The sequence below is a fragment of the Juglans microcarpa x Juglans regia genome, chromosome 3S (genome assembly GCF_004785595.1).
Source record: "Juglans microcarpa x Juglans regia isolate MS1-56 chromosome 3S, Jm3101_v1.0, whole genome shotgun sequence".
NCBI lineage: Eukaryota > Viridiplantae > Streptophyta > Magnoliopsida > Fagales > Juglandaceae > Juglans > Juglans microcarpa x Juglans regia.
This window is the reverse complement of record NC_054599.1, coordinates 27099714-27125213: the sequence shown is the minus strand read 5'-3', so window position 1 is coordinate 27125213 and position 25500 is coordinate 27099714. Positions and strand designations below refer to the sequence as shown.

Sequence of the window (25500 nt, the reverse complement as noted above, 5' to 3'; positions counted from 1 at the left end):
TTAGATATTTTTTTATTTTTTTATTTTTTGAATTTGAATTATCTCAGATCATTATATTTTTTGTATATTTTAGAAAAAAATATTTAATCAACTAATGTAATCATGTAATTTAATTAAAAATAAATTTAATTTTAGTTGATTTTTATAAAATAAAATTTATTTTTAATAAAATTATATGATTTTATTGATTGATTAAATTTATTTTCTTTTAAATTATATAAGAATGTTCTAAAATTTTAAGTATAAATTTAAAGAACAAAATTGAAAAAAAAAACCTCAATAATAAAACAGCAATAGAGAATGTGGAAGGTGTCATTTCATCTGTCCGCTATTAACTTTTGTTAGTGGTAGGATAGACGTGCAACAGACAGACCTTACAAAACTTAACGTGCACACCGCGTTGAAAACCCATGATTAATAGATGTGAAATGACAATGATATCCTTCAAACGCTGGGACCTAGACATAAATGCACTGACCTTAGTGGCACACATCTCAGACAATCCAAGCGTAATGATCTTCGTATTTTTTATAGGAACAAATACAAACTAAATATATACTTAAAAAAGGGAAAGAAAAATGAATTTGATAGTCAGTGCCAGATTAGACGCTGTTTTATCGTTTTCAACACTGTCAACCTACTTCCATAGACCCACCTTCCTATTTTATCCCCCGTCTTTCCTGACCTAAAGTGCGCTTCCTCGAAGTTTCTTTTTCTGACTACGTGCTTTCAATTGTCTTAAAAAAATAAGGGTAGTGATATATAACTTTAAGTGTATTTTAAGTTATATAACTATCAATCTATTATATAACTATCAATATAAGAAAAAATTAAAAAAATATATAATTATATTAATATTCACTTCCTTAATCATTAAATAAAATTAAAAATTAAAAAAAATCGAATAAAAGAAGAATAGTACATGAATACTAATAGGATAATAATCTTATCATTATTCAATAAATCAACTCCCTTAATAAAGAAATTAGAAATGTAAAGACTAAAGAGAATTAAAATAAAGGAGGTGAGGATCCTATATATATGGACAATAGTAGGATGACTATAGGCTCGTTTGAATCTAGATATAGTTGAAATTAGTTAAAATGATTTTAGATAAATTAAATAAAATATTATTAAAATATTAATTTTTAATATTATTATTATTTTAAAATTTAAAAAAATTGAATTGTTAATTATATTTTGTGTAAAAATTTAATAAAAATTGTAAAGATGAGATGATATAAGATAAGTTGAGATGAATTTTTAATTTAAATCGAAATTAAATATATCTATCAAATATGCCCTTAGCGTAGTTGTAATTTTTTTTTTAAATATATTTAAATATTTTTTAAAAAATACTTAAATTTATTGGTAATCATTTTTTTAATAATTGATGGATAGTTTCCAAACATTTCCCGTGTACATTTGCATGGGCAGTGGGCGATGCAGTACAGCCTAGCCCATGCTCGTGGGATGCTGTCTTTTTTATATCCCTAGCTACTAGATATTTTCATTATGGAGAAGAAAAGTCGTTGTCCCACTCAACGATCGAGAAGCAAAGGAATCGTAACCATGGCATTTACCAGCTAATTATATTTCATTCATACATTATCGGAAAACATTGCTCATGAGGAATACAATTTAGCATCTGCTCATGATCAAGATGCCAAATAATTATGGTAATTAAAGTAGTACTGCTTATTCACGAACTTATTGTTTTTCAATTACTGACAATGATATATATATATAGACACACGTAATTACTAAAGAGCAAAGCTGGCACCCCCGATGACCCCCATCTTCGTTAATCGAGCTGGTCAATTTAAAGAGCGTGAAAATCACGACCCATGCGGCGTAAGAGCGTCATAGGACAATGGCGAAGTGGCTGCAACCGTTGGTTGATGATCCGAACCTGAATAATACTTACGCTTGCATGGAATGTAAGACAGGTACATCTTATCGTTGGGGCAGGTGTGGAACTTGGCCGTCTTGGTGAAAAAATTAGCACATTCCTTCTTTGATCTCTGTTCTGGAAGATCTATAATGCAATTCATTCGAACATCAAGAATGCCCTTTCCTATCAACTTCCTGCATTCGGGGCCGACTTCGGTGATGTAGTTGTGTGATAACGTGAATTTAGACAGGTCAGGTAGCTTGCAGATGGCCTCCGGGATCGCCCCATAGAATTGGTTCTGAGCCAAATTAAGCAATGCTATTTTCGTCAGGCACTGAAATGACTGGGGTATTGGACCTGTCAACCAGTTAATGCTCACATCAAACACGGTTGCCCGTTTCAAGCGGCCAATCTCGGGTGGCAAGCATCCCGAGAGCTGGTTGTTCAAGAAGAGCACCTCAATGAGGTTTTCTGAAGTCTTGCCAGTGCCTATGCTTCGTGGGATTTGCCCCGTGAACTTGTTGTGGGCAAAAGTGAGATAAAGAGCTGGTGTGGAGCCAAGATTGTCAGGAAGCCTTTGCACAAAGTTGTTGTTATTGATGAAGATCACGTCCACGTCTAGGTTGAACACTCCAGGTGGAACTGTTCCGCACAAGGAGTTAAACCGAAGGTCCAAGAACGTCAATTGTGTGGCTCCAAGAACTTCCATTGGAAACTGGCCGGATAACTTGTTGTTGCTCAGATCAAGCTCAAAGAAGTACTTTAGTGTCATGATCTTCTTGGGGACGCCGCCGGTGAAATTGTTGGAGTTTGCGTGGAACACGGTTATATCTGGTAACTCGTCCATGAAGCCAGTGAGAGGGAGGCTGCCGCCGTCCTTACGGCCAAGCTTGTAGCCATTGAAGTCCACTGCAGCAAGAGCTGGTTGATTGAAGTCCGGACGTGTGTCACAAAATAAGCCCTTCCACTTGCATATGTTGTTGCCCGTCCATGTCTTGAAAATGCCCTGTGGGTCTGAGGTAGCCATCCTTTGAAATCTTCGAAGAACGGGTTTGACTAGTTCAAGTCGCGATAGCGGGGGTGGTGGAGATGGAGGAGGTGGCGATGGGGGCGGGGGCGATGGTGGTGGTGGAGATGGAGGAGGTGGCGATGGGGGCGGGGGCGATGGTGGTGGTGGAGATGGAGGAGGTGGAGATGGAGATGGAGGAGGTGGCGATGGGGGCGGTGGCGGAGATGGAGGAGGTGGAGATGGAGATGGAGGAGGTGGCGATGGGGGCGGTGGCGGAGATGGAGGAGGTGGCGATGGGGGCGGCGGGGGAGGAGGACAGTCTACATATTCAGGAGAAGGAGCAGGATAATTGCCACCTCCACCACCACCTATGATTATCTCCAATGCTTCTCTATTGGACCCAACGACAGGATCAGCAGCAGCCACCTCGTAGTGCAAACATTGATGAAGTAAGCATGTCGATAGCAAAAGAAATGGAACACAAAACGAGAGGGTGACCATCTCTGATCTCTCTGTGCAAGTTAGCTAGCTAGGGACTCTCAAGATCAGTAGATTAGTTCAAGGTAATGTTATATAGAGGGAGCGGCGTAGACTGCATGGAGAAAAGTCATAGAGGTATTCTCTTCCATTCACGGGCAAAACAGATAGCACTGCTGGAAAAGTTTGTCCGGGTTAGAGGCCGCGTATAGTTGCCCTCTCATTTTCACTAGTGAAACACTTTCTTGTCATTGCTGTTACCCCACATACTTTTTCCGTACTGTTTTTCACAGGTTCCTAGCTTCCTCCCTCCTTTTTTTAAAAAAATAAAAATAAAAAAAGAATTTTGGTAGGTCCTGGATTTTGGCGTGGAACTCCACTTGCTGCTGATCGCATGGATTCCAGTTCTCAATATTTCACAGGAATTGGACTAAACATCAGTAAAATTCTTCAATTAACTTGGTGCAGCGGCAAAATTTTGCTACTTTTTGTACTTACAATCATAAAAGTCTATGCTCAATGGCCCCCCTCCCTCGAACAATAGTCTGCAATTTGATTGATTGCCAAGGCAAAAGACAAATCTAGAACTTTATCTGCCGTATTAATTTTATTTATATATTTTTTATAATCTTTTAAAATTTCATAAAATATCTTAAACTTAAATTATTTTATTATCATTCATAAATTATTTCATTATCACTAATTGATTTTTCATCTCATTTCAACATCTAAGAAAACCTAACATAATTGAAGATCAGCACGGCTAAGCAAAACATACATATATATATATATATATATAAATGTTGAAAAATAGAAGATAGGCACCGGGGCTCCCGCCGAGGGTACCAAACAGAGGTTTTTTATTTTTTATTTTTACCAATATTATATAAATATAGAAGTTTTAAATTGAAAGGATATCACCTACTCTATATATATATAATTATTTGAACAAACTAGAGCGAGCTCAGCATTAATGAGACAAATAATTCAGACTTTGTGTCCATTTGTGGTCCAATTAACTAGCTAATAATTAAACTACTTAATAATTTCATACATGCAGTATTATAATTATATACAAGACACCGTACTTTTTATACAAGCCTTAATTTAATGGATATCTGATATTTGCAGCCAATCTAAACAATTTGAGATTCTTACATTCGCCGCCATTGATATTTCAACCACTTATCAAGATGCATGTCCATTTCTACATGAGCTAATTACAAGATACGACTCTCTCTTTGTTTCATTTTTTTGGAAAAGTTGTTGGGATCTCAACCTCTCGCAATATATATATATATATATAATCTAAATATGACTAATGAGATTTATTTATAATTTTTGACCTGTTTCTTATCGAGCCAATTAATTTGGCCCTTCCAAAAGTAAATATTTTTACTTTACCCCTTGGGTAAGGCACCAAACTTCTCGATGGCAACTCTACAATGATCAGTCTATACCTTGGGTACTGCATCCGACAGCCCAATGACGTGTACATGATTGAATGGACAGTGGAATTCTTTGCTCTTCTTATAAATTTGGACTCATATGACAATTATTGCGGGACATATTTGAAATCATCACAAATTAAAAAACATGTTTCAAAATATAGGATAAAGTTGATACAAATATTAGAGGCCAGAGGGAGAGGAGATCAGTACTAGGGATTGTTTATTCGTTCCATTTCGATGCATGACATAGACCATGTTACAAAAACAAAATACCCTTTGCCCCATCAAAATAAAAACAAACATAACCCCATGTGGCCTGGCTTTTGGGAATCTTATAGTAAAATAATATGCAGCTAGCTGGCCATGATGTTATTGCTTTCCTTCGAATTAGGGACGTTTTTGTTTTTGTACTTGGACTCCAAAAATCCGATCGATCGGGCCGGGTACGTTCTGGAAGAGTACTCGAAGTTTGAGTATCAGATCAGTGCGATCAATCTCGGACAAAATAGAAATCGTGTGTTTCAAGTGCATCTACGTACGAACACCTCCGGCCATTTTCGCCATGCACTAAAATTAACCAACGTCTCAAAGACCGAGGTCGGCCAGGACGGTGGTCGAGCTTGATGAGGCTTAAAATGGCAGCAACCGCAACCAGGAAAAAAGTGGCATATTAATTATTGAATATGTGAAAAAAAAAAAACATATGAACAATTTAAAACAAATATTTCTAAAAAAATGCATCTATATTAACTTAGGATCGTCGACGTTGAAAGTAGATCAAAAGGAAGTATGCTGATGTTTTGCATGCTGATGATTTGATTCGGTCCCATGCATGCATCTACAATTGGTGGATAATCTCCATATATCATGTGTGGTCATTTAATGTTGTCGGAGTTTTTTTTAGATTAAAGCTGCATGCATGCAGCTTCCGTCCCATTAAAAAAAAGAAGCAAAAGCAAATGTAAAGCCTTTTGATTTTATCCCAATTAAATGTTTCGGATGGTCATCATAAAGTACTTCACAAAGCTTTTTTAGGTGGGAAGCCTTCCTTTTTTCAAGGATTGCCGTTCAACTTTTAAAAGGCTCTGCATGGTCTACAAGCTTTTTCTTTATTTTAATCTACATTATATATATATATATATATATGTTACTCTTCATATAAAGTACAACTCCTTTATCTTACGCTTCTTTTGTACTTACAAGATCACAATCTAATCTTACTCCTCCCATATCTTTTAAAATTAAATGTTGGGACGAATTGCATTTTACACCTTTGAAATATCACTTTTTTTTAAAAAAAAAAAAAAAAAAATTACACGATATAAGCTATCAAAATTGACAACTCATGACACACTAAACTATCTAATTTTGACAATTTATCTGATCCGTTAAAGATACAATTGTTGAGATCAATAACAAATAGGACATGCATGTGACACAATCTGTCAATCCCATCTTAAGCATATATGCATAAATTGTAAAAATTTAGAAAGTCTAGGTGTCAATTGCTAAATTTTACAGTTTATAGTACAATTTAATTAAACCATGATAATTTGAAATTTGATACTATATAAACTCTCATCTCTTTTCCCTTTTACAAAATCAATTTAGGGCTCGTTTGTTTTTAGAGATGAGATGAGTTGAGATTAAAGTTAAAAAGTTGAATAAAATATTGTTAGAATATATTTTTTAATATTATTTTTGTTTTGAGATTTGAAAAAGTTGAATTATTTATTTTATTTTATGTGAAAATTTAAGAAAATTATAATAATAAAAAAAAATGAGATGAGATAAAATGTTTCCTGAAAACAAACGAGACCTAAATTCGATAAAATCTATTAGGATTTAGATCTTTACAGTACAGCATTTATAATGGATCTCAATCCTCATCCATCAACCGGTATTGATATTTTGGGCTTTGGAAACGTTATATGGGCCTTGTATTTTTGTTGGGTTAGATTTGGTCTCATAGTTATATGCGGAGCCCATCCTTCTTCGATTAGCCTAAAATTATGAGCACAATGAATCCAAATGAAGTTAGGTAATTAACGGCTCTATCTTTGACTCCAGCTCCGTTGTGTTTGTGTAACGGTCTGTAAAACCCTTCTGCTTCACAATCCCCTCTCTCTCTCTCTCTCTCTCGTTCTATCCAGGGTTTATAATTAAACCTCGGCTTCGAATCGCCGACAAGCGTTCCTGTCTATTGCTCAATATCCAAGTGGGCGATGGAGAACGACAACGACGGCGACGCTTTGGTGGCCCAGAAGTTGAATAAGCACAGGGGGAAGCACGACAAGCCGAAGCCATGGGACGAAGACCCCAACATCGACCACTGGAAGATCGACAAGTTCGAACCCTCCTGGAATGAATCCGGTTTGCTCGAAGTCAGCTCCTTCTCCACGCTCTTCCCTCAATACAGAGGTAATTAAAACCCCAGTTCTTTTGGGCATTTTTAGTTGATTTGAGATTTCTGAATTGATTCTTCAATTAATTTGTTCAGAAAAATACTTGCAAGAGGTTTGGCCCAATGTGAAATCCGCTTTGAAAGAGTATTGTATTTCGTGTGAACTTAATCTGGTGAGTTTCCATCAATTTCTTTTTCGTGAACGGATTACTGATTTTTTATTTACATGAAAACTGATTTTTGATTACCTTGTTATTGCGAAATGAAGCTGGAGTGTACTCGCTTAGGGTGGTGGTTCGGGACTGGTCAGTTTAGGGTTTATGGCAGAAAAGGCGTGTTGTTGCGATTGAGGAATAATTGGGAAGCGATTCTAATGAGTTATTGTGTCAATTTGGGTGTAAAACTAGTAAAAAAAAGGAAATGGTTGGATAAATCTGCAGAAGAGGAGCAAGAAGTGCGCTGGAAAGAGAGTAGTAGAATCCGATTGAAATTTTCTTTGTTGTATCAGATTGCTCTCGTCCCATCTATGTAATTTGGATTTATACCGCGTTTCATGACATTTTAGCAAATCTTTTAATAGAAAATTTTAAAAAGAAAGCTTTACCAACTATGACTCATATCAGGTTTTGTGCCACTCTAGAAGAAAATAGGGTGCACATGTGGGTGTCACCAATCCAGTTATATCAAACATTTCCGAACTAGGTTATCCAGATTTTATTTTATTTTTTTCCACTGGCAGTCATCTGTCATTTCTTTGGTTTGCTGGTTTCACCTTTATTAGCTTCTTAAGTACCCATTGCCCATTTCCATTTTGCTAGTAGCTGGAACTTCAAATTGTGGGATTTCTTCAACAATTTTGTTTTTCAGCAATTTATTTCTGTTCTTGATGGCCGGATGTTTATATTTTTGTATTTATTCGTTGTATGATTTATTGCTGGTCAGATTGAGGGTTTCATGACAGTATCAACAACCAGAAAGACTAGGGACCCATATATTATCGTTAAGGCTAGGGAACTTATTAAGCTTTTGTCAAGAAGTGTTCCTGTTCATCAGGTACAATTTTGAGTTCTCCTTTCAATGTCGTTTTCTTGCCTATTTTGTATGAATTTTCTGCAGCACAAGAAGGGTGTGACCAAGGTATTGGTTTTTTCCTTATACTATTAGCTCTTGATGAAAAGGATGCACAGAGTGATATTCAATTAATTCATGTGCTTAACTGTCTTCATTGAAACTACCTTAGTAGCTCTCTGTTGTGAGCAGGTTTCATTAATTGCCTAATTTTTTGTTGTTATACAACATTTTGGTGGCAGGCAATAAAAATTCTTGATGATGAAATACAATGTGACATCATCAAGATTACCAACTTGGTCCGCAATAAGGTATGTGGTATAGCCGTTGAAGAAAGATCAAGTTGCTGTGTTTTCTACTTTTACACTAATTTTCATTTTTGGTGACTGAAATTTTTTCATGCGTGCAATGCATGTATGATATTGGATGAAAAGAGTAAGTTTTAAGGTCAAGTCACTAGGATTTGTGTTAAATGTGTTCTCAATTGGATTTTTATTAGTATTCTCCTCGGAAAAATCTGTAACTTTCCCATTTGTGGCGTAATTTTTGCCATTGTTGCTATTAAGATATCTTGGCCATTGCATTGAGTCTAGAGTTTTGGAGAATTTTCTAAATATCTTGGTTTTAGTCTTTTTTATTTTTATTTTTGAGTCCAAGTTTGGTTTTATTAGATTTTTCGTTTACTATTACTAGTCAAATTAGGAATCCTAATACTAATGCTACAAGAAGGACTCTGTGCATGAGTGCTTATTGTAAGAGAGTTTAGCACTTCATTGATGGACATTCATGTACATGTAGTGTGAAAACCTGTATTCTGGCAGGAATTTAGTATCATCAAATTCCATTATCATGATAGTTCAATATATGCATGTTTTAACCCATATAATGTGTGGGATCATATACTTTACATGAATGTATGTGGAATCATACAAATGATATGGCGGTATTGAAATATTAAAATTTGATGAAAACAAGTTACACAATGTATGTTACTATAGTGCTTGATGAACTTTGATTTATCAAGTTGGAGAGTTGTTTAATACCTCTCTTCTTTTCTCTCTCTCTCTCTCTCTCTCTCTCTCTTTTTTTAACATGACTACGTGAGGAATAGTGTACAAAGAAGTCCAAACTTTTATCTATTTGGAAAGAAGTTAGTTAATGATATTTGCCAATAGTTTATAAAGTGGTATATTTTGGCTGTTGTAAACATGAAAAAAATTGTCTCCTATCAAGAAAGATTTGGGAGTGAAATGCCAATGTTCATATATTTTGAAACTGTGAGAAATACTTAATTTAGGTGCATACTGGCTGGTACGTTTTTTTAATGCATGATTGTTTTTTAATTAAACATAAACTTCACCGTGCAAGCACGCAACTATATCAATTTCAAGTTTTGGAAAAAAAAAAAAATGAAGATTATTGTTTACAAGTCAATCCCTTCTCGGAGACTGTAATGCTTAGGATTTACAAGTTTAGGGCTGGTCTAATTTTTGAAATTGTGTGCAGGAGCGATTTGTGAAACGAAGGCAACATCTTGTTGGTCCTAATTCTTCTACTTTAAAGGTGTGTATGGTGGTTCTTATAAAAAAAACAAAGGTGTGTATGGTGGTTACATTTGATAATCTCCTGCAGCTTGAATTTAAAAAAAAGAAAAAAAAGAAAAAGAAAGGAAAAACAACAGTGTTTAGCTAATTGGCTGGCATGCTTTGACATTGTATGCTGTCAGATTTTTTTTCTCTTTTATTCATACTAGAGTTTTTAAGTTCTTTTCCAGTAGCTTATTAACTATGATAACTGTGACAGTACAGGCACTCGAAATACTGACTGGCTGCTATATTCTAGTTCAGGTGATTTTTTTTTTTTTTTTTTGATAAGTAAGTTCAGGTGATTGTTACCGTTCTTTGTTAAGTTTGGAGGTCAATTGCTGCTATTTGTTGTTCCTTGGGCAAAGTGGAGAGTCATGAAATGAATTCCTTTTCTTGTTGATTGTGAATGCATAGGGCAATACAGTTGTGCTATGGGTTCATTTAAAGGTTTGAAGCAAGTCAGGAGGATTGTGGAAGACTGCATACTAAATAGAATGCATCCTGTATACCATATCAAGGTGAATTGACTAGTCCTCTATTACGATTATAGTTATTTATCCTTGAGGATATGTAAACATTCTCAAACTTGACGCTAGATATGGTGTCGCTGGGGGTGGGTGGTGTTCTAACGAAGTGAGAGGGGGGGTATGGTGTGGGTGTATAGAAATTTATAAGGAAGGGATGGCCAAGTTTTGTAAATCAAATTCGCTTTGTTGTTAGTGAGGGCAATCAAATCAGTTTTCGGAGGGATGTGTGGTGTGGAGATCAAGCATTGGAAAGGGTTTTTCCGGCTCTATATCGTATTGCAGGTAATAGGGAGGCTTCAGTGGCGGATGTGCGGTCATTTGCTCATGGGGCGCATCAGTGGAACATTCTTTTTATTAGAGATTTCCATGACTGGGAATTATCTATTGTTTCAGATTTTTTTAGCCTATTACATTCTATGGGGACTTATAGGGCGCCGAGAGATAGATTGATGTGGAGGGCTTATGGTCACAAGATATGTACAGTGAAGGCATATTATAACATCTTGACAACACAAGAGTATACTCTGTTTCCCTCGAAGAATATTTGGAGGATTTGTGTGCCTTCTAAAGTAGCTTTTTTTGTTTGAAATGCTGCTCTTGGGAAGATAGTGACCATGGACAATCTGAGGAAGAGAGGATGTGTAGTGATGGATTGGTGTTATATGTGTAAAAAAAATAGAGAATTTGTGGACCATCTCTTATTACACAATGAGGTAACAAGGGTGTTGTGGGATGAGACTTTTCAAAGGGTTGATGTTGCATGGGTTATGCCTAGGAGGGTGGTGGATTTGTTGGGTTGTTGGAGGAAGATGCAAGGCTGTCATCAAGTTGGTGCAGTGTGGAAAGTGATTCCTTTGTGCATTATGTGGTGCATTTGGTCAGAAAGGAATGCGCGATGCTTTGAAGATAAGGAATGCACAATGGCCGATTTGAAGAATTTTTTTCTCCACACTTTAATGTGCTGGTTTTATGCTATTGTATTGCATGGAGATAATGTGCATGATTTATTGTCTTTAATTTATTGCTCTTAGAGTGTAATTAGGGGTCATTCTGTATACTTCCTGTGTGTACAAGGGCTATGTTTTCTTCACTCATATATATAATATTGATCTCTTACTTATAAAAAAAAAAAAAAAACATTCTCAAACTCTCTTTTCTGAGTAGGTTCTTATGATGAAGAAAGAACTTGAAAAGGATCCTGCACTTGCACATGAAAACTGGGATAGGTTTCTTCCCAAATTCAAGAAGTACAGAATCTACTACATTATTTGTTGTTTATGGACATAATCTATTCTTTTCAATCTCTTCTGCTGTATATAATTCTTGTATACATTACTTCTATAACTCACACAGGAAAAATGTTAAACAAAAGAAGGTTAAGACTAAAGAGAAGAAACCATATACGCCTTTCCCTCCTCCACAACAGCCTAGGAAGGTGAGAGAACTGCTTCTAGTATCTACACGTTTTAGATTTCTGCAAGATATTCAATGCTTTAATGTATTGTTATCATCATCACTATTCCATCATTGCCACCAAAGGCGAGAACCCTTTTCTTTCAATTTTGATATCTTAGGTCTGAAAACCCCTAGAACAATAATTTCTTCTGCATGTGATAAAGATACAAATTTCAGCAGTTATTATGAATTTTTAATTGTTTAGTGATTATTACTGTCTGTGATTATATTGCACAATTTGATTATATGCACCTTTGAATATGGTGTTTGTGACTATTGGTTTTTATCTGTATTTAATACGAACAAGGTGGCTGCAAAGATGTGTATCTTTCCAAGGTTTAACCATAGGTTTGGTACGCAGAATAAAAAAGATGTCAAATTTTCTTTTCCTTGTGCTTTGCTTGGTTGTCGATTTGTGAGTGGAGACATGGATTTACTTGCTAAATTGGTTGGGTGAAATATTTTTCTGTGGGTTCCTTGCTTATTTTTAGAGCACCGAGACTCCTTCCTATGCTATGTCTCTTTTATGAGTTTATCTAATTTGTTGTCTTGCCTAAAAGATAGTATTAGTATATATGATATGCAATTTCTATCGTATTTTTCAGATCGATGAACAATTGGCAAGTGGAGAATTCTTCATGTCTCAGAAAAAGAAATCGGCGAAGAAGTGGCAAGAGAAGCAGGAGCAGCAGGCACAGAAAACCACAGAAAACAAAAGAAAAAGAGAAGCTGCATTTATTCCCCCGGAGGTCAGATTCTGAAGCGGTTTCACTCCTTTGTCACTTTATTGTCATCTTGATTCATGGTTGATTTCATCTTTTATTCCAATGACTGAACAATTTGGTCATGGCAATCTCAGGAGCCGAGAATCCAGGATACAAAATCTGAGGATGATACCAAATATGTGGCGTCCATAGCCATGTCTCTAAAGGTAATATAAGATTGCCAGACCATGAGATTCAGGCGTCTTACGTTTTGAGACTTTTCAATTTTAATGTAATTCCCTGCTCTACAGGAAAAGGCTAAGGCGTTTGGAAAGCAAAAATTGGTTGAGAATATCAATGCTGAAGCTTATATTTCAGCAGCCGGCGAACCTTTTAAAAAGAAATCCAAGCGCTGAGTCTTTAAATGCTGATGTGCTTATGTGGCTGACAGTCTCGGTGTAGGGGCATGACTGGTTACAGGAAATTTTGAGAAATTCTCGGAAAAGATTTTAAGATATGTTTTTGATCTTTCATTGAGTTTTGTGTAAGTGGATAATAAAAAATTATAAATTACTCCTTAAAATACAAACAACCCCTAAAATGGTACAAGTGTGGTCATGTGGATTGAGTAATGAGCAACCCGCCATTATTGTCACTAGAGATCCGACGGATCATAACATCCTACGACATTTTTATCTAAGAAACTCCATCTTGTTTAGCATATGTTGCCACAGAAAAATGAGAATACATTATTAAATTTTCAAGCCACCCGTTGTTTGTTTTTTTTCGAGGAAGACGACGTTATTCCTGATCTTGACCCAAGAAGTTATTTGTCTCTTACATTGCGATTAATTTTAGTTTTATTAAAAATAAGGTTTTCATTTGGACTAACTATAGAAAAATGAAAAATTCTACTCACATTATATATTATACATAATTTTTTTATTTTTTATTTTTTTTACAAAATGTGTGGTGTATAGATGATGAGTAAAATAATTCAATTAGTTTAGAAAGAATAAAACTAAAAAAAATTATAATTTTTTTTAAAAAAAATGTGATGTGTAGAAATGATAAATAAAAGAGCTCTAAAAAAATATACCCCCCAAAAAAATAAACGATAGAAGAATATTAATAAAACAGAAAGAAAAATATATTGAAAATAGGCGTTTACCGTCACTTGTATGTAATAAGAGCATTCACATTGAGTTTCATATAAAATTTTTTATAATTTAGTTAAAAAATATATTTCTTAAAATTTTTTCTTAAATTTTACTCATCTTTCAAAAACCTTCTACATCTCATTCTCTATTCTTTTAAAATAATATTTCTCTACTATTTCTTTATTACTTTTTTCTCACTTTCATTTACAAATTTAAATACTCAATATTTTTTTTATTGTTTTAAACTATTACTCTAGTGAATATTTTAAATAAAAATTTAAATTATTTTTAATATTTTTAAAATTATTATTTTTTATATTTTCGTAGTTATTTAAATTATTTTTAAAACTATTATTTAAAATTACAATAAATATGAGTACGAGAAAAAGTATAGATAATTGGAAGAAGAATTAATTTAATTAAAATGAATAAAATATTAATAAAAGTGATTTAGGGAATGAATAGTAGTTTCCCAAACACTATTTATTCTCTAAATCTTTTCCCTAAAATGGGAATTGATGGAAGGAAGTTTTGAGAGTATTTCCTATTTTTTTCTTAAATTATAAGAAAAAAGTAATTTTAGGGAACGCAATGGGATGCTCTAAGAGGTACCAAGAATAATAGTGTGCTTGCCTCGAGCTTCATCGTGGAAACCCTGAATCTTGACCACCGTTCGATTACCATCTAAAAATCTCATGGCAATCGCTCCCGAAATCACCGCCTTCCGATGGGTTGACCAACCGAAGCTCCACGTGAGGCTACTCTTCCCATCTCCATCATCTTCATTACCGTCCGATTATTCTCTCTCTCTCTCTCTCTCTCTCGAACCCTAACTAGCTTTCGAAACTCCATAGGCTCGCCTTCCTATCTCGGTAAGATATTTAAACTTCGCCTAATCAAAATTTCATGCCCATGGATCTAGAAAGCTTTGGTTCATTTTTCAAATAATTTATTTCTTATATATATATATTTTTGGCTTAATTTTAACGATTGAATGCGGTTTTTAATTCCATTGCTAATTTATAAATTATTTGTAACTAGCTGTGGCATAAGGGAGATTGGCTGTGTCAGGGAGTTGAATTGAATTGATTGGCAACATTGTATGCGAGTGGATTCTCAAAGCTCTGTCATTCGAAGCGAAATTTGTTTTCATTTTGCTCTGAGAAAGTTTTTTTTTTTTTTTTCTTAACGGGAGCATAGTCCTTGATGCCTGTATTATGTTTTTTTGGGCACTTGTTGTCCACTTTGGCCTGGACTCTTTTAACCATTTCGGCATAGAATTTAGGGAGGTTTTTTGGTCGTCTCAGAAGAATGATTTGAGGTCAGTTTCTTCTCTTAGGTCTACCAATGCGGTGATGTAATTGCAGGGTTGATCCTGATGAATGTTGCTATCTTTATTTTTTATTTTTTAGAAGAGAGATGGTAACCCAAATTTTATTGACAACCATCTATTATGGCGGAGGAATACGTTTTACAAGCAGTGGAAGAGCTTTGGGGGTTACATAAATCCCAAAACCAAAGTCCTTATAAAATCATATATATGAATGTTGCTATCTTAATAGCTGTTTTTGAATAGGAAACCTGTGATCTACATTGATGCAGATATAGGAAAGTTAGGAAACTTGAATTTTTTTTTAAGTGTTAGGAAACTTGATTTATTAGGATGTTCCTAAATTATCCATTCATTCATTGTTATTCTTTAGTTGCAGCTTTAATTGCAAGATGCTATAGACACCTTTTATGTTGGGACATTGAACATCTATCAACGGTATCTGTCAAAACCTTAGTGGTTGTGGAATGGATTCAGAATCTGCCGATTCATCAGCTTCACCTCCTCTTAAAGCTCCTGACCCACCACCCCCAGCTTCTATACAAACTCCAGCTGCTGCTGATTCTGGACTAGATAATTCGCCCCGTGTTGTACCATCTAAATTGTCTCCTTCTGCAATATCTGCATGGGCCAAAAGTTTGAAAATTCCTCAGCCATTGGCTGCCACACAAGTTGAGTCTCCAACTGGAAATGCTGGAAAGTCAACATTTGCACGTTTTACCAGTGGATTAGGATTGCGCTTGTCTCCAAAAGCCCCTTCTTCAGACCATAGTTCTGACGGAACTTCAATGACTGCACAACCTGGTTTTATTGGAACTGTTACAAAAGGATTAGTAGATTCTTCTAAGAATGCAGTAAAGGCTGTACAGGTGAAGGCTCGGCATGTTGTCTCTCAAAATAAACGAAGATACCAGGTGGGTTCCTAGTGTTATTTGACTTTTATCCTTGGTTTTTACCCATATTTGTAATTTATTTGGGGATCAATCCTAAATGTGTAATTTTTTGCAGTTTTGGCTATATTTTATGTTCATTTATCTGTAATGTATTTGTCTGTCTTCTATTTTGCTTTAGTTTGTATTTAGGTGTATTCTCATGTATACTTCTGGTGTACTTGGGCTATGCCTATTTACTTGGAATAAAATCTCTTATTACCTATCAAAAAAATGTATTTGTCTAATGTGATTATAACCTTGACTGGTGTACCTTTCTTCAGGAAGGAGGATTTGATCTGGATATGACTTATATCACTGAGAATATAATTGCAATGGGGTTCCCTGCTGGTGATATGAGCTCTGGATTTTTCGGTTATGTTGAGGTAAACAATTCATCTGAACTGCACAGCTGAGTCTCCACGTCCTGTTCAATTATACACGAGTTTTCAAACTATCTTGATATGTGATCAGGGGTTCTACCGAAACCACATGGAAGAAGTAATCAAATTCTTTGAAACTCATCACAAGGTAACTACAACTACATTTTATTGATTATTGACATTTTAATTACATCTCTGCATGTTAATATTTTTAGAATGCTTCCTTGTAGAATAAAGATACATAATACTCTTGAATGCTTCATTGTTAGTGTAGATTTTATTCCAAAGTTCCGGTACCCAATATTGTTGTGTCATTACCATATAGTTTGGTTCTTGTAAATTATATAGCAATTGTTTTCCTGACTATGAGATTGTCATAGAGCGGTATTGTTATTCAAATTTGTGTATTGGAAGTGTTTGGCTTTCATTTCATTTTACTTGGATTCAGCTAGGTCACGGTTCTTTTTTAATAATTATAGCTAATTGTGGTGGAATATCCAACACCAATGAACTAAGAAATGGAAAAAGAAAGTTCTTCATCTATTCTGTCAAGATTAGAGTGGACTGGATATGGCTTTTTTTAAAAAATAAATATGTAAATCGAATTTGTTTTGACCTTCTTTGGTTTAAGTGTAAACATTTTGTAAGCCTACTTTTCAGCTTGTTAGTTTGTCCATTGGATACAGTATGCAGGTTCTGGCCTTATCTGTTATCATTGTTGTTGCAATTGTATAATATAAATTAAATGCTATTTTTGTACTCTGAAATTTTTTCATTGTCTTATTGCTATGTATTGGAATAAATTGTATTACTTGTTCCATTTGCAGGACAAGTACAAAGTGTACAATCTTTGTTCTGAGAGGCTGTATGATGCGTCCTTATTTGAAGGAAAGGTGTGTCATAATTTGTTACTTAATTTACTAGGTGGAAAATATAGGGTTACATTCCTTGTACATCATAGACCTTAGTGTATTGGGCCATTCGCATGTTTGCCTTGTCTCTGATTGAGCTTCGCAAGGTATTGCACATAGCTCTCAAGTGACAGCTAGTGAAGAAAGCATATTTTACATTTGTCATGACAAAAAGATGACTCCCCACTAGGTGGTCCTACATGGTAAAACAAATGACAATGGTTGACACAAAAGCATTTGAAAAAAGTTGACTGCTACTTATATTTTATATATCAAAATGTTTCTACAGGTGGCTTGTTTCCCGTTTAATGACCATAATTGCCCCCCAATTCAACTGATAATATCATTTTGCCAAAGTGCTTACTCATGGTTGAAGGAGGATATCGAGAATGTTGTGGTTGTGCATTGCAAGGCTGGAATGGCAAGAACAGGGTTGATGATTTCCAGTCTTCTTCTATTCTTGAAGGCAAGGATTCATTTTGTTACTGAATTATGTGATGATGATCACGGTGGAAGTTTTAATCACTTTTTTTTTTTTTTTTTTAATTCATGGCTTGTTTCAACATGGGCTTTTAATCTCTTTGCAGTTCTTCCCAACTGCTGAGGAGTCAATTGACTACTACAATCAGAAAAGATGTTTCGATGGAAAAGGGCTTGTTCTGCCAAGTCAGATTGTTAGTTTTTCATTTCTCTGTGATATTTTTTTGATCTTATATCTTATCTATTGCCGAGCTTCTTTACATTCTACTTGATAGGTATATGTTTTTTTTTTCCTTTTAATTCTTCAGAGGTACGTCAAGTATTTTGAGCGTATTTTAACATACTTCAATGGTGAAACCCCTCCTGGGCGTAGGTATACTTCTGACTTCGTATCTGTTTGTAGCATCTTCAGGTTTTTACAAGGGCATTGACATCACATCTGGTGCAGGTGCATGCTTAGGGGATTTCGAATTCACAGATGTCCCTATTGGATCAGGCCCTCCATTACTGTTTCTGATCATAATGGTTCGTTGTGGCATACCTTTTCTGTTTGAAAGTTTTCCTCCCTTCCCTCCACTCTTCTATGATATTTATATTATACTGACGTTTATTTGCCATACCTTCCTTATGTTTTTCCCCCTGATATTCATCAGTGCTTGTGCATATACATGCATGTATACAAACTTACCTATACACATATTGGTTCTATACTTTTTTTTTTTTTTTTAATATTCTTCTTTTGACATACTCTGGAGCATTGTTTTAATTGTTGTTGTACAACCTAAGTTTGTGGGTGTCTAGAAGAATTTTACCAAGTTGATTCAAGGCCGTATTCCATAACCTTACAGCACCAGACAAATTGAGCAAGAACTCATTGGCATGTCCTGGCACTGATAGCTCATTGATGCAGATGGGTGGCACATTTTTTACACTTTTGCCAATGAGAACCATTTGTTTGGGTTTATAGGTACGGACATTGATGTTCTGCATGAAATGTGTGGTGATATTTGTGAGACTGCACTTTCCTGTCCTATGTGGTGCATCTGGGGAGAGGTCAGAAGAATGCTTAGAATTTTAAGCTTTTGTTTTATAGACCAAATGGATGCAAGTAATTGCTGCTCTTTCTCTTCTTGATTTCTTAGAGCTGTTCGAATCTAGGAGGTAGCTGTTTCTTCTCTTACTTCGTTCTTTCTTCATTTTCCAGATTTTTTTTCTCCTGTATACCGCCCTGTCCTGGGGCCGAACCTCCCATTTTACAACCTTTATCAATTTTATTCCTTTCTTTGAAAATCTTAGCTCACTAATTATTTTACTTAGACATGCTTTTACTTGAAAGGAACCAACATCTGAAGATCACCATAGACTATTGTATGCTAATTTCCAAAAAGAGTTCTATGCAATCTCATAATATAGTGTGGGAATTTGTGCTACTGGTTCTTGAAGTCACTTTCCCCCCCCCCCCCCCCCCCCCCCCCCCCCCCCCCCCCCCCCCCCCCCCCCCCCCTGAGTCTTCTGAGTTTTCATGCTGTTAACGACTTGACTTGTTACGGATTCTTCTTAATCATGCATTGGTATGCTTAATGGACTCAGTTGATAGGTTTAAGGGACAATTGGTGTAATTCTTCTTAGTCATGAATTGGTATCTCTGAAGCACTGCATGGCGTCAAAACTTATTTTTAAATAAAATATCATTATTCTTGCTCACTGATTTTGCTTTATATTTTTCCCTAATGCCTACTGTATGGATTTGCTTTGATATGCTTTTTCAATGCATAGGTGTTCTCTTTTCCTCAAAAAGTCATCCACGAACCAAGGATCTTTCGGTAGGTCTTTTTTACTGTTTGCTAGCAACTAGTTAGGAATCTAAAGAAAAGGTCTTGATGATATTCCATTTTTACGTTTGGGATTTGGAGTACTATACTAATTTGAGATTACATGCCCCTTTTCTATTTCCTGCAGCCAGAAGATTTTTGGTTTAATGCACCCAAGAAGGGGGTAATGGTCTTCACTTTGCCAGGGGAGCCTGGCCTTACAGAGCTGGCTGGGGACTTCAAAGTCCATTTTCACGACCGCCAAGGCGATTTCTACTTGTCTGTAATCCAGCTTCTTCCTAGCAAATCACTTTGTCAAACACTTTTCATGTGAAACTGAAATTTGTTTATTCTTTGGTTTTCAGTTGGTTAAACACAACAATGACAGAAAATAGAAAAGTTTTAAACACAAATGATCTCGACGGGTTTGACAAGGTAAAAATAAAACATTTATCATGTGGTGATCTGCACATACAGCACTTAGATCCTAGCACTTACATGCTTTTCTCCACAAGATGTAGTTATATTAATTCTGAAAGAGTTGGTTCCCCTCATTAGTATTACTGCATTATTAGCTTTCTTGTTGATTGGCATGTTATGCCATTTAATATTTCTTTATTGTACTTTCTGTAGAGGAAACTTCCTTCCCCCGGATTTCAGGTTGAGGTTGTGCTTGTAGATTATAACGGCACTGTCCCTACAACACCTAACACTGAAACTATTGCTAAGAAAACGGATGAAAGCTCGGGCACTACTACTGCATCAGTTGATAAGGGTGCACCCAGACCAAACCAAAAGAAAGATAAAGATGATGTCTTTTCAGATAGTGAGGCAGAGGAAACTGGTTCCTCGAAGAGCAGGCAAGCAGAAGCTGCTTCTGCAGAAGGAGGAACTGTCACCAATACCATCTCCAGTTCTGAGACGAAGACAAATTCAGATCAAATTGCAAGTGTGAGTCATGCAACCGAACATATATCTCTGGGGAACACTGCTGGCTCCACACAGATGCATGTTGATGGGCAGAGTAAGAGTGATGCTGTCGCCGGAGCTGTCTCAGTCCTTGAGGTGCCCAACACAGAAAGTGAATTCAAGGCAATGGCAGCTGATGCTTCTGTTTTCACATTTGGAGATGATGAGGACTACGAAAGTGAGTAAACCACAGGTATACATTGTTGCCTCGGACTCAAATGATCTGTACATAACATGGCTTGTAAATGCACCAATTGCTTATTACGAGGTCGTGTTCAATCCCTTAGTTTCCTTGGTAATGTGATACGTCTGGTTCTGGTGTTTTGTGTTGTCATGTAAAAAATTGGCTAGACATGAGAAGTGTTTTTATATCATGGGACTCAAAATAGTGAATTTGTTTTATTACTTTCCGATGAACAACAAAAACTGTAACATGTTAATAACACAGCAAAATTATATGTGCATATGATAAAACAAAATTATTTGTATTATCCTGTTGTGTTTTTATTTTATACAGAGGAAGCCAATTGGACATAACGCTTTACCACTTTAAATTACCTCTTTTTCTTTACCTCCACATATTACTAGCTACATGGATTCACTTTTCACACTTTATTTATTTATTTATTTTTTAATATTGGCTTGGTAGATGCCCGGAAGAGTCATGGACCTCCTTTTTATTTTTGAGGGTGGAAAGTCCATCGATTGTTACTGGGCCAAAACTGGTTTCTGGCCTTGTATATGGAAGCTTAAAATTCTATATTTTAATGCTCTTTTCCTTAAGATAACCTGTACGAGATCATTAAAAAAAAATCTATATTCAGGTTTTAGTTAAAATCTCAAGAATTAACCCAAAATTTAACAAATTGGCTTATGTTCCCAAAATTTAGCATTGTCCAAAAGTCAAAATATGTTTCTTTTTTTCATTTTTCTAAAGTTATAACGGGTGATTTTTCTTCATCTTTCATTGGATCTTCTTCAGTCTCTTTTATATTCTCATGCTTTTGTTACTTACAAAAATAAAATAAAAACTGATCTTCCAGCTTATTCTCATTTGTTTTTTCTCATTTTATAATTATAATTTGGAAGGGAAACCTTGACTATACTAAATTCTTAGTTCTTTTTTCAGTAAAACTAAATTCTTAGTTGGAAAGGGAATGCCGTTATCTAAAATCCATCAACTTTCATTATAATGACAGACGTCGACAGTTCCAGAAAGAGGTCTTGTAATTCCCTGAATTTTATAGCTACTAGATAACATTATATTATAATATGATCAAAAAGTAAATTACGGAAACAGAGAGCATACATTGTAATCATGATGCATACCTAACTTATATGGGAATATAGATTAAATATGAACCTCAATACTAAAAAATACCGGCCCTTTTTTTTAAAGAGTTATCTAAAGAGTTTGAAAGGCAAACACCAACATTGATATTAATGTTTTTATTGATTCGTAGAGTGAAACAAGATTAACACACGGCACATGATGATGAGCTTAAGGATTTTTGCAATCGAGAAAAAGAAATAGAGATCAGGAAAGCTAAAGATGGCATAAACCAAGTGTGTCGGGTCCACGAGTCCCATGAAAAAGTAAAAATACGTAAATTAGAAAAAGAAAACAGAAATAAATTACAAGATCAGAAAATCGTATCGGAATTTTTTTAAAGTTATGTTTAAATCTCACGACAGAGAACGACATATCATATATCATATACCCTACCAAAAAAAAAAAAAATCATATACGAATCTAACAAATTTATTTATTACATGTTAACAGAAACATCTAACAAATTGTTGGCTGTTAATGTATGTCTTATCCGCACGAATCCAGACACATTGATACATCTAACGTAGTAACATGACACAAGACACGCTATTCGAACAAAACTGAAAACCCTATTCAAACAACTCTATCTCTCTCTCTCTCTCTCTCTGATTTATTTTTCCACAGCCAATCCACAGTGTCTCTTTATTTAGCTTCCATTAAGAGGTTGTTTTCATGGGGTCCGGCTTGGTGTGTGTGCCGTTTCATTTCTGCCCGCCAACGAAACACACCGAAAGCACAAAAGAATTCCAAACCCCAATACATATACATACATACATGATACATATATCTATATATAATGTAAATAAAGACAAGCGTGAAACCCACTCTGCTAAAAATCAATTCCTTCTCACCTTTTCCCTCTCTGCTTTAAGCTTCTCTCTCTGGTCTCTGCACTCCAACCACAGAGAATTGAGTGAGAGAGAGAGAGAGAGAGATGGGGGCGATACAGACCTTTTTTTTTCACAACGAATAGAGGACTGAAACCTCTTCTTCTGAGAAGAAGATGGCAATTCAACTACAAAACGAGCAACAAATAGAACAACAACAAGAACAAAACCCTTCATCCTTGCTGGATGCTCTGTACTGCGAGGAAGAGACATGGGAGGAGGAGGAAGAAATCGAGCAAGTTTTAGAAGGGGAGAGTACTGAGAGTAGGATATATAGCAGCAAAAACATTAATGTTAATAACAGTACTTCTCTTGTTCCTTTGCTCATGTTGGAGCAAGATTTGTTCTGGGAAGATGAAGAGCTTGTTTCTCTCTTCTGCAAAGAACAAGAAGAAGCTCATCTTGATAACAGCATTGCGGAAACAGACTCTGCTATCTCTGTGGCTCGTCGTGAGGCTGTAGAGTGGATGCTCAAAGTTAATGTCCATTATGGGTTCTCGGCTCTCACAGCAACCCTAGCCATTAACTATCTCGATCGGTTCCTCACAAGCCTTCATTTTCAGAGAGAGAAACCGTGGATGATCCAACTTGTGGCTGTGGCTTGTCTCTCTTTGGCTGCAAAAGTAGAAGAGACCCAAGTACCCGTTCTCTTAGACCTACAAGTACGTTCAACCACAGCCAACACATGTATCATAAGTACTACGTTGGTGTCTTTTTGTTGATTCAGGAACAAATCTGGGTTTTGTTTCGTTTCAGGTGGAGGATACAAATTATGTTTTTGAGGCCAAAACTATTCAAAGAATGGAGCTCCTGGTGCTCTCCACTCTTCAATGGAAGATGCACCCTGTGACCCCACTCTCATTTCTTGACCACATCATAAGGAGGCTTGGAATGAAGTCACATCTCCACTGGGAATTCCTCAGACGCTGTGAGCATCTCCTCCTGTCTGTGGTTTCGGGTAAGCATCTCCTCCTGCTTGGCATATATTTTTCACTACCCTTTAAACTATCATTAACAACACCACCACCTCCACTTCCATGACCTCCACCGGTCTTCTTCTCCGGGCAGTATCAATGACATACGAAAGCTTAGTACTTTCCAGCTGGGGCGGCTGATCAATATATTTTGTGGCCTTAAGCGAGCCATTAACATGAGGCTATAATATAAAAATGATAATAATATTTAAGTATAAAATAATTAAATTTTATAGAAAAATTGAAATCGCAGAGAACAAAAAACAAAGAAAGAGACCCTTGACTTCCAGTTAGTTTACGTTTTGTCAAATATTGTAGGTTCAAGATTCGTCCGTTATCTTCCTTCTGTTTTGGCTGCTGCCACTATGATGCACGTTATAGATCAAGTTGAACCGTGCAATCCCATAGAATACAAAAACCAGCTTCTGGGCGTCCTTAAAATAAGCAAGGTATATCTCTGGCGCCCATATTATATATATGACTTTCTTTTCTTTTCTTTAATGTTTGTCCAGATTTAAGTTCAAACGTGAAGATATTAATACACATTATTTGAGCTATGATTACGAACTGCATTGTAACAGGAAAAAGTGAATGACTGCTATAATGTCATGATCACTGAGCTATCAAAGGCCTATAATTGCGGACACAACAACCCTCACAAGCGCAAGCATGAAGAAATTTCTAATTCTGGCAGCCCAAATGGTGTACTTGATGCCCTTTTTACCTCTGATAGCTCCAACAATTCTTGCGCTGTGGGGTCGGCCTCCTCGGTATATTCATCGTCAGAGCCTCTGTTCAAGAAGAGCAGAACCCATGAACATCAAACGAAATTATCAACATTCAAACGGGTCACCGTTGGCATTGTTAGCAGCCATCCATAATCCCTGTCTCCCTCCCCCCAGGCCCCCACCACCCCAAAAACGAAGTTAGAGTGCATTCCGCTTATAAGGGAGAAGAAAAAAGAAAAAAATATTAAAGAAAAAAGAGGAGAGGCCGTGCCAGCTTCCAGTCCATCTTTGCATTTCCAACAATGTCAAGCATATATTCATGCATGCACGTACGTCTTGGAGAGGAAACACATGCAGCTATGGAGATGGATGGCACTTTGCAGGAAAAGAAGGGACAAGATCAGTGACATTGAAGATAATAAGTATATTCGTGTATATGTTTTTGGCACTCTCTTCTCTTTCTGGAAGCCTCCTCGTTAGACATATTTTGTCTGGACAGAATTAAATAATTTATATGATATTAATTCTATTATAAAATCATGACTATTTTTCATATATGATCTCCGATCACTTCTCATTTGCTTAGAAGCCTTTGCTAGTTTTACGTACGTACGCTCGGACATTAAGAGAGGTACTGTCCTTGATTTGAATCTAATCCAACGTTATGTACCAATTAACCATGTATATATATATATATATATATATATATATGAACTGTTCTGGCAGAAACAAATTCAACGGGGGGAATAGATTTGACTGCATGCATCATGCGGAAGGAAGAAATTACAGGCTGTCGGCAAGTGGGATTTCGGAGGGTTTGGTTTATAGGAGACTTTTTGATAGTGGGGGTTTGACCTCGTTATACGAGCCGCACTCCTTCCTTTTTGGTGAACGATTGAGCGACCGTAGGTAATAAATTATAATTTAATCTCGAACATGAAAAAAACCACCCAACGTCGGAAGTTCGCCGGTAGCCAGATCAGATTCAAAAGTAAATCAACGAATGAACTGATTTCACTTCACATTACTC

At 35.9% G+C, this 25500-nt stretch overlaps 4 protein-coding genes across 6 annotated transcripts; 3 read left to right on the top strand and 1 right to left on the bottom strand.

Annotated features, from left to right (window-relative positions):
- Positions 1-1578: 1578 nt before the first annotated feature.
- LOC121257037 (uncharacterized protein At4g06744-like) lies at positions 1579-3536 on the bottom strand. Its single transcript, XM_041157901.1, has one exon. It carries the CDS (start codon positions 3402-3404, stop codon positions 1839-1841), a length of 1566 nt encoding a protein of 521 aa, XP_041013835.1. The 5' UTR covers positions 3405-3536; the 3' UTR covers positions 1579-1838.
- Positions 3537-6899: 3363 nt separating this feature from the next.
- Positions 6900-13181, top strand: LOC121257036 (KRR1 small subunit processome component-like). The gene is given in 13 exon segments (XM_041157900.1): positions 6900-7252; positions 7332-7408; positions 8178-8288; positions 8546-8614; positions 9810-9866; positions 10112-10150; positions 10304-10313; positions 10316-10407; positions 11581-11663; positions 11770-11851; positions 12477-12620; positions 12731-12802; positions 12887-13181. Coding segments are annotated over 13 exon segments (1137 nt in total). The 5' UTR covers positions 6900-7056; the 3' UTR covers positions 12992-13181.
- A 1184-nt stretch (positions 13182-14365) lies between these two features.
- Positions 14366-21007, top strand: LOC121257035 (phosphatidylinositol 3,4,5-trisphosphate 3-phosphatase and protein-tyrosine-phosphatase PTEN2A-like). 3 transcript variants are annotated; one of them, XM_041157898.1, is made up of 13 exons: positions 14366-14607; positions 15445-15979; positions 16279-16380; positions 16469-16525; positions 17205-17270; positions 17578-17754; positions 17876-17962; positions 18077-18141; positions 18217-18293; positions 19545-19591; positions 19728-19858; positions 19945-20014; positions 20213-21007. In XM_041157898.1, the coding sequence occupies exons 2-13, from the start codon at positions 15533-15535 to the stop codon at positions 20732-20734; spliced, it is 1848 nt and encodes a 615-aa protein (XP_041013832.1). In that variant the 5' UTR covers positions 14366-14607; positions 15445-15532; the 3' UTR covers positions 20735-21007. The 3 variants fall into 3 exon arrangements, with proteins under 3 accessions (XP_041013832.1, XP_041013830.1, XP_041013833.1); XM_041157896.1 differs by having other exon boundaries at positions 15439-15979; XM_041157899.1 differs by lacking the exon at positions 14366-14607 and adding an exon at positions 14764-14926.
- Positions 21008-22680: 1673 nt separating this feature from the next.
- Positions 22681-25008, top strand: LOC121257034 (cyclin-D3-1-like). The gene is made up of 4 exons (XM_041157895.1): positions 22681-23430; positions 23525-23726; positions 24061-24191; positions 24324-25008. The coding sequence occupies exons 1-4, from the start codon at positions 22885-22887 to the stop codon at positions 24621-24623; spliced, it is 1179 nt and encodes a 392-aa protein (XP_041013829.1). The 5' UTR covers positions 22681-22884; the 3' UTR covers positions 24624-25008.
- The last annotated feature ends 492 nt before the right edge of the window (positions 25009-25500 follow it).

What these genes read in the sequence shown, in the direction of transcription:
- LOC121257034 (XM_041157895.1), top strand. Translation starts at nt 22,885, where the DNA reads ATGGCAATTCAACTACAAAACGAGCAACAAATAGAACAACAACAAGAA. An exon ending in CCTCCTGTCTGTGGTTTCGG is followed by an intron (nt 23,727 to 24,060) that starts GTAAGCATCTCC and finishes CAAATATTGTAG; the next exon opens with GTTCAAGATTCGTCCGTTAT. An exon ending in GCGTCCTTAAAATAAGCAAG is followed by an intron (nt 24,192 to 24,323) that starts GTATATCTCTGG and finishes GCATTGTAACAG; the next exon opens with GAAAAAGTGAATGACTGCTA.
- LOC121257035 (XM_041157898.1), top strand. Translation starts at nt 15,533, where the DNA reads ATGGATTCAGAATCTGCCGATTCATCAGCTTCACCTCCTCTTAAAGCT. An exon ending in TCTTTGAAACTCATCACAAG is followed by an intron (nt 16,526 to 17,204) that starts GTAACTACAACT and finishes TTCCATTTGCAG; the next exon opens with GACAAGTACAAAGTGTACAA. An exon ending in GTCTTCTTCTATTCTTGAAG is followed by an intron (nt 17,755 to 17,875) that starts GCAAGGATTCAT and finishes ATCTCTTTGCAG; the next exon opens with TTCTTCCCAACTGCTGAGGA.
- LOC121257037 (XM_041157901.1), bottom strand. Translation starts at nt 3,404, where the DNA reads ATGGTCACCCTCTCGTTTTGTGTTCCATTTCTTTTGCTATCGACATGC.